Source organism: Eurypyga helias, unplaced genomic scaffold (assembly GCF_000690775.1).
Source record: "Eurypyga helias isolate BGI_N326 unplaced genomic scaffold, ASM69077v1 scaffold348, whole genome shotgun sequence".
Classification (NCBI taxonomy): Eukaryota; Metazoa; Chordata; class Aves; order Eurypygiformes; family Eurypygidae; genus Eurypyga; species Eurypyga helias.
Window position 1 is genome coordinate 140,471 of NW_010264738.1, and position 8,066 is coordinate 148,536.

General features: G+C 42.7%; 1 protein-coding gene across 1 annotated transcript in view; it reads right to left on the reverse strand.

The window, feature by feature from the left end:
* Positions 1–4,395: 4,395 nt before the first annotated feature.
* The window catches only part of AASS (aminoadipate-semialdehyde synthase), a 25,727-nt gene continuing 22,056 nt past the window's right edge, over positions 4,396–8,066 (reverse strand). Inside the window, exons 20-23 of the mRNA XM_010156460.1 lie at positions 7,405–7,520; positions 7,139–7,227; positions 6,630–6,806; positions 4,396–4,514 (exon numbers count right to left, since the gene is read on the reverse strand). Coding sequence (XP_010154762.1) covers positions 4,396–4,514; positions 6,630–6,806; positions 7,139–7,227; positions 7,405–7,520 — 501 coding nt within the window. The remainder of the gene's footprint in view (positions 4,515–6,629; positions 6,807–7,138; positions 7,228–7,404; positions 7,521–8,066) is intronic.

An 8,066-nucleotide genomic window follows, 5' to 3' on the forward strand; every position in this document is an offset into this window, starting at 1 on the left:
AAGCACAAAAGGAATCCCGCCCCCTCCTAAAACCCCATCTTGATATAACTGTTCCTTGCAACCTAAAATGTTTTGCAGACATTTAAAAATGATAATCCAAAGAATCAGCTGTCGTGCAAGGTTTCTTCCAGAGATGTTTGTAATCACATTCATCATCTTAGCATGCTGACAAGTTATTTAAAACATAAGTGCTTAGGATAATCTCTTTACTCACACATATTGGTTCTGATCTAGAACAAAAATAAGAATCATAAAAAAATCTTCTATAATCTTCAACCGTGATGGATTACAGATTTTAATAAATGCGTGTCAGTTCCTCTCTCAGACAAAGGCCATATTCTAATTAATTTTTTTCTTGTAATCCAAGCTACAGACTCAAAAGACATATAGCCTTCCTTTTCAAACTGGGTCAAGTGTGGAAAAGATGTTATGTATCTCCTGCAAGAAGTAGGATATTAATAAACAATGTCAGTTTAAAATTAGGTTTTTTTTACAAAGCTGTGTCATGTGTTCCAAGGAAAGCTTGATTAGTGAGCTTCCTCCTAAGAAATCATAGGTGAGTAGGGAGTAAATTACTTGTTGTTTTTGTTTTAACTAACTTTTTAGTGATTGTGTTGGTGAGATTTCATACCTACGGCAAAGCTTTGCAGAAGTCAGCAATTATTGTGAGTGGAAGGCATACCAACTCACACCTATTAGCACAACAGTGTGTCAGTCACGGACCTTAGCACGGACTTTGAAAGCCAGCTGACTAAACTAGTTAGCAGTGGTTTATCACAGCAATTTACCTGGCACAGTTCATCACGACGTCCTTGCACGACCTTGCTGTTTCAGATGGGTCGATGTTTTCTGTGGTGAACGCTTACTTCAAGATGAGTTTAGCAATGTTAAACATTCTCTAATCATTCTGGAGCATGAGCAAAGCAGGGCTGGGAAGGAGAGGAGCCATGCTGTCCTGCTGGGATTAAAATTAGAAATGAGGGCCCACCTCCCACCCTAAGTCTGAGGTGTCCTAGGTCACCATCTCGGTTTTCACTGCTTCCCTGCAGCAAAGCCAAGGTCTGACCATCCACTTCTGTTTCACAGGTTTGTGCTTTGGTGGATTAGGGACATTACTTTCAAAGGGGCAAGAGGGAAGAGAAGTCTCTCAGAGCATTCAGCCACATTTCTCCCAATTCTCCTCTGTTTCCAATTACATTCTTTAATTTTTAGAGAAGAAAAAACCCTTACTGAACTCATTTCCTTGTTCTAGCGAAGCCACACCCTGTGACCCAACAGTCACAGTGTGTTTGAGATGGTCTGATTTGCCTTGATAAATTCTACTGGACACTCAAAGCTGGAGTTCTTTTTTCTCCCCCTCCTCATCAGTTTTCCAGCCTAATCACAATGACTTCACCCCAGATTTTTTCCCCCTTAAACAGCCATTGTGCTGTTAGCACATGCCCTTTGGCAGTCACACCTTGGTGCTCCAGTCCCTAAAAAGGGATGTAATTCTCATCTACAGGAATATCCGGGGCAGAGGGAATGTGGAACACGGAGGCACAGAAGGCAGTCTGAGTGTGATGCAGCTTGAGCACCTCCACCTCAGAAAGAAACTGGGATCTTACCTGTCATGGAGAGCTGGCACTAGAATAAAATCCAAAATGAAAAAATGAGAGAGCCACAGTGACAAGCAATCTGTTCCTTGCAGCCTGATGTGAACAAACACAGAGCCTTCCAGCCGAGGCAGTGCCAGCAGAAACCACGTATTCAGCCGAGCAAGGCCCTCGAGCTGAGGGAGGCAGTGAGACACCAAGCTTTCCTTCCTTCCTGGGGTACAGGAAGACGTTACACATCTACTGTGGCTTTCCACTGAAGCAGCTGTCCTTGTGCCCAAGCACAAAATGTGCTGAAACAATTGCATCCCTTAAGCCTACAGCTGAAGGCAATGCCTAGGTACAGAGAGATACGTATATAAATACATAACTGGCGTTAGGTGCGGGTGCTTAAACGACCCTTGAAGGGTCTTCTGAGTCTAGCAGGAAGTATGGCAAGGTATTCCATGTACGCAGAGAAGTCCATGTGCAGAAACCCTTTCAATATAACATCCTATCTAAAAATCCAAATCCCATTCATACATTAGACTGTAAAGACGACATCACAACGAAGCACAGGTTTTCAGATTTATTTTTCGAGCAATCTTGTGTATAAGATACAATTATCTTTCCAATAATAGGCAAAGAGAACTGAGAAGTCTAATCTTCATTCAAAAGCTGGGCAATAAATGCATTTCAGTCTAAACTTAGAAAACAAAAAAGCAGCATTGCACTGGGAAACAGAAATATATTCTGATACAAAATGTTTCAAAAATAGCAGTGTTTCTTGAAGAAAACCTTCTGTAGTGCTCATTATTTCTGTGCTCCAAAGAGATTACATAGTCTATAAAAATTCAAATTTCTTTGCATACTGCATTTCCTAGGCAAATCCTGGTTTCACCAAGCACTGGATGGGAAGGGACCGACAGATACAAGCCTAACTTTAACCCTCAGTTGTAGCCCTTTAATCTACTGGGGAAAGGAGGGGGCAGCAAAGAGCAGAGCATTCGCTGCAGGTTCCATCCTTCGCCCAGCTGTACGCACCAGCCATACAGCAGACCGACAGCCTGTAAGGTCAGTGGGAAGCAAAGCCACTTAGTGGAGCCAGGATTTCATCCAACACTCAGAACATGCGTGGCACTGTAACAGAATTAAAATTTGACAGTACAAAAGCATTCAGTGGTTCAGTATAAAAATCCCTCCTCTTGGACAGTAATCCTCTGCCTTTCATTCTTCCTTCTCCCTTTGTCACCATTGCCAAGATCAGCTATTCCTTCCAGGCAGAGCAACACCTGGAATTTCAGCCCCTCAGGACCCTGATAATACCACTATGCTTCTCAGGAGACAAAAGGCTGTGCGTCTATCAGCAAAGTGCACTTGTGAGCAAAGTTGAAAGCAGCCAGCTTCCAGCATCAGTGTTCAGCTTTAGAAAAGGGGAGCTCCAGAGAAGCAAATGGCATCTCCCCATGGCATTGCACCCAACAGGCCTGGCTGTTGAGGTCTAAGCCGTGCCTGCACTGCAAGGCCATGTGTAGAAATCCCTGAGCAAAAGCCACAGAAGCAGCCCCGAATTGGAAGGAAGCAACTGTGGTTTTGTCTGAGAGAAGCACCCAGGCTAAAGTTCAGCTCCGGGATGCTGCGGCTAAACTGTGACTTGAGCCAGGCCGGCACATCCGTGCAGCACCGCGCTCAGCATCAAACGAGCTGGTACACTGCCAAACCCATCTGTCTGAAACAGCACTGTGCTGAGCGGTATGGACAGGCTCCCAAACGAACGCTTCAAAAAGCATGACAGCAAAAGGACAGAAGCTAACTCATAAGGCAGTGTTTTAAACCCCTAAGCCTACTGCATGTCAGAGCTGCTTATACTACGCAGTCTATTCCCTTTGTAACAGTACTTAACCCGGACGAGGCGCACAGTGTAAGTGGAAAGAGTAAACGTCATCTGGAGCGGCTTCGAAGCACGTTAACTTGCGTTTCAGAATGCCCTTTTCCACTGCAGAGCTAGATGCTGTCGTGCTCTCCACAGCACAAGGCAACACGTGACAGCTGGTATTCCAACATGTCACAACCACCTTCCACTCTGTAACGGGAAAGGGTATTGGGGGGAGGCTTGCTTTAAACTTCCTCCCTCCTCCAATTAATTTAAGTTTACATTTGTAAGAGAGGGATTTCAAAAATATTTCAAATAGATTTCAAATATTTAACATCTGAACATTTTCAAGATTTAACAGGATCTTATTTGCTAGTAGTGCAGAATTTCTAAACTGTTTCTTGCATATTGTTAGTGTGAAAACAGTCACAATAAAAGGGAGAACAAGACAAAAATGAAGCATCACTTTCATTCCTGTTATTCTGATAAATTATTTTTACCATATGAAAAATCAAGCTTAATCAATGGAATTCATTAACCACTTTTCCACCATGAAGGAATCCACTGATAGAGTTTTCTTTCAGCTTAAGTTTGTCTCAGTAATAATCCCATACCCCTAATTTTCTTTAGAAGAAAAACTCCAGTAATTAAAAAAACAAACACACACCACCAAAACCACCTCCAGAGATATTTTAGGAAAGCTATAAGGAAAGATCTGATTGATGCTGAAACATGTACATGAAAACATAACAGTTTTAAGAGGAAAACAGCACAATTCATGCCTCTGGGTATCTACAGTTTCTACACTGATGTCAGGCAACTGGTTTTATGGAAGGCATCGTTTGTGTGTGAAACAGCAGGTGCTGCCTTTAGCTGGTCCAAACTGAGATTCTTAGGGCGGGAAGGAACCAAACAAAGCCAAAACCCAATTCAATCCACTGCTTCCAGTTACTGTTTGATAACGCTGTGAGTACTGTACACAATGCCTTCTGCCCGAACACGTTCAAGTATTGGTCCATAAACGTTCTTTGTCAGTGGTATAACCATACCTTTGGCATCTATTTCACCTGAGAGAAAGGTAGGGGGGGGAAAAAAAAAAGTGTTAAGTGCTGTGCTGGGTTTACCTGGTGTGCTGGTTTTAGCTGGGACCGAGTTAAATTCCTTCACAATAGCTGGTCTGAGGCTGTTTTAGATGTGTGCTGAGAAGAGTATTGGTAACGCTGATATTTTTAGTTGTTGCCAAGGAGTGTTTGTACCCAGTCAAGGACTCTCTTGGTTTCTGGTGCTGCACCTACGCTCCCAACTTCTTCGCTACAAGAAGCTGGGTGGGAACGCAGTCAGGACAGCTGGTCCAGACTGGCCAAGCGGGTATTTCACTCCATAAAACGTCACGCTCGGTACATAAGCTAGGGGTTGGGCCAGGGGTGGGCTCTCTCACGGGCTCTGGTTCTCAGCCTGTGAATGATTGTGTAATTTGTTGTCTTTTCCTTTATTATCCTTATGTATTATTTGTATTGTTAGTATTACTGGTATTACTGTTTTATTTTGTTTACTTTCAATTATTGCATTGTTCTCAACCCACAAGTTTCCTTGTCTTTTCCTTCAATTCTCCTCCCCCACTGGAAGAGGGGGTGGAGGTGAGTGACAGGCTGTGTGGTACTTTATTGCTGGCTGGAATTAAACCAATTCCCAGAAAAGCTTTAGCAGCGGGGGCTGCTGGGCAGCCTCTGTGTGGAGAGGCCAGGGCTGCTCCATGCTAGACACAGCTGGTTCCAGCCGGCTCCAACTGACCCACCCCAGGGCACGACTGAGCCCTCAGCCAAGGTGGCAGTGCCTTTGGGGAAAATAAAGTTAAGAAAGGGCAAAATGCAGTGAGAAGTCAGGAAAAAAGTGTGAGAAAGAGCCCTGTGACACCCAGGTCAGTGGAGAAGGAAGGGGAGGAGGTGCTCCAGGCACCAGAGCAGGGATTCCCCCAAAGCCCTGGGAGAGCAGGGCAGAAGTGTGAGGAAGAAGGAACAGCAGAGAAGAGTCATTATCGACTGATCACAAGGCTCCATTCCCCATCCCCCTGTGATGCTTGGGGCAGAGTGAAGAGGCTGAGGAGTTGGGAATGGAGGAGTGAAGTTGAGCCTGGGAAAAAGAGGTGAGGGCAAAGGTGTTGTTTTGTCAGCGTTTCTCACTATCCAAACCTATTTTTAATTGCCAATAAATCAATTTTCCTTAAGTTGAACCTGTTTTGCCTGTGACAATAACTGGTGAGTGATCTCCCTGTCTTCATCTCAACCCATGAGCTTTTTCATCTTATTTTCTCCCCCTGTCCTACTGAGAGGAAGAGAGCATCTGGGTAGGTATCAGGCAGCCAGCCAAGGTCAACCTACCACAAGTAAAGATACTAATTTTCAATTATATATATTTAATTTTTTATATTTTTACATATATGCAGATTTAACAACCTTGGCATTATGTTCTCACACAGCAGCAGTGCTGTATCAAAGAACAAGGGAAAAAAAAGTTTGAAATAGTAGGGGACACAGCTTGAATTTAATTCATAGAGCTGTAAGACTGTGATTAGGTGAAAAACATCTAAATTAGTAGGCAGGAGTTAATTGCAAAAAAAAAAAAATCAAAACAAAACCCCAAACCCAAAGTTTTTGCTCATTTCAGTTATCCAGGAGAAGAATGAAATTCTAAAGATTAACAGCAAGCAAGGGAAAAATCACACTTTCTCCTTAAACATGGTGATGGCTACGCAGTCTGCCTGTTTATATATACACACACAACGTCACCAGGTAATATGCCCCAAGCCTCAAATTTGATCAGTCCGGAAAGTAGCAGTGGAAGTCACTAGTTTGTTACCACAGTTATACTTCAGCCTGCTTCGCTGTGGCATAATCAATTGTGATGTGCAATACCAATGGTCCCCTCTACACCAGTGAAACACTTAAGATTGAATTACTAAAAATCTCTATAGATTAAGCAGCTAAGAAGAGTCACTGAAACATCCAAACATGCAGGTTAAACATTTCTGCGAAGACAACTGGAAATTTCTTTAAATTAAAAAAAAAAACACCCCAACCCCAAATCACATAGATACAACTCAGAAACACTACATATCTGCTTTCGACAGGCAGGAAGATCCAGAGTAATGAAATACTGTTGCTGAAGCCTGAACAGTCACTTACCATCTAGAACCATCTTAGCAGCAATAGCCGTGGGGTATCCTACTGTTTTAGCCATTGCAGAATATCCCTTGTTATCACCATAGACAACCAGATCAATAAATTTGTCTTCCAAATGACCAGAAGGATGCCTGAGACCTATTTCATTTCTCATAACAATCATATCTCTCTCTCCAGTGCCTAAAAGAAAAGCACACAAACTATTCATTATTTGTATTTCAGTCGTATCAAGACGAGGTTCCTGACGAGAGAGGCACTATGCATACACAGCACGTTATCGGGGAAGTGACTTAAGATAAGGACTACTGGGGAGGACAGAATATTAAGATGAAACTAAACACATAACATGGAAAGAAAAGGATAAACTGGGGGAGCAGAGAACATCACAAGACATTAAGAAACCTAACATGAAGGTTTTTTAGTGATGGTGAACAAACTATTCTGATTAAGGTTCATAAGAGATACTGACTTGTTGCACTCAAAGCCGTGAAAAAGAAGAATTTCACACGTACCAAAGGGCAGCTTCATCTCCATGTGCTTTGCAAGAGCCCCCACAATGGAATCTGCTGCTGGAACTGGTTCATCTCCCAGTAAGCCTAGCCTGGCAGAAGAAATGAGACAGACTTACATCATTGCCTACCAACAGCTTAGTCTCAGTTTCGTAATTTCCAGCTTGTTCAGTTTACAGCTTAACAGTCTTAAGATGGACCAAAATGGGTAGATTTGCACACCTTTTATTTTTGATTTTAAACCTTTAAAAATCGCTGAAACATTTTACCATTCCACTGCCTCCAGCTGACTTTTGTCCTTTTCCAGTTTGCTAAATACAGCTTCTTTAAGAACATGGTACTCAGCAGGTGGCTTAATTCCAACCAGTCTGCACATGAGCTCTTTCTGTATTAAAAGAAAAGAAAAACAAAACACCTCTGAAGGCTTGATATCAGTTCCCACTCCTTTTCAGTCAAAGTTTTGAGAACTCACTGCTCCACTAAGCTCCATTAATATCCAGGACTTCTGAGAAGACAGGCTATGCAGAAAAAAGAGAAGAAACAGAAAAGCAACATAACAGAAGTCCAAAAAAAATGCGTGTACAGAGTTTTAACAGGAAAAAAAAAAGATTTGAATATACTCGTTTAGGCATGATCTCTTATTTCTTGATGGTCTAAAAAAATACTGTTACACTGAAGATCATGGGCCAGTACCAATACGGACACTGCAAATTCACCACCCTGACAGCTGGATTCTGACGAACAGAAAATTTAAGACAATTCATTAAAATATTGTAAGGGACCTCTGAGGGTCATCTAGGCCAACACCCTACGTGAAACAGGAGTGCCACCAGCACTCAAGTCAGCCATGGCTTTGCCTAGCAGAGTCCTGAGAGCCGCCAGTGTCAGAAACTCCAGTCTCTCAGGGTAACCTGTTCTAGAACTGTATTAC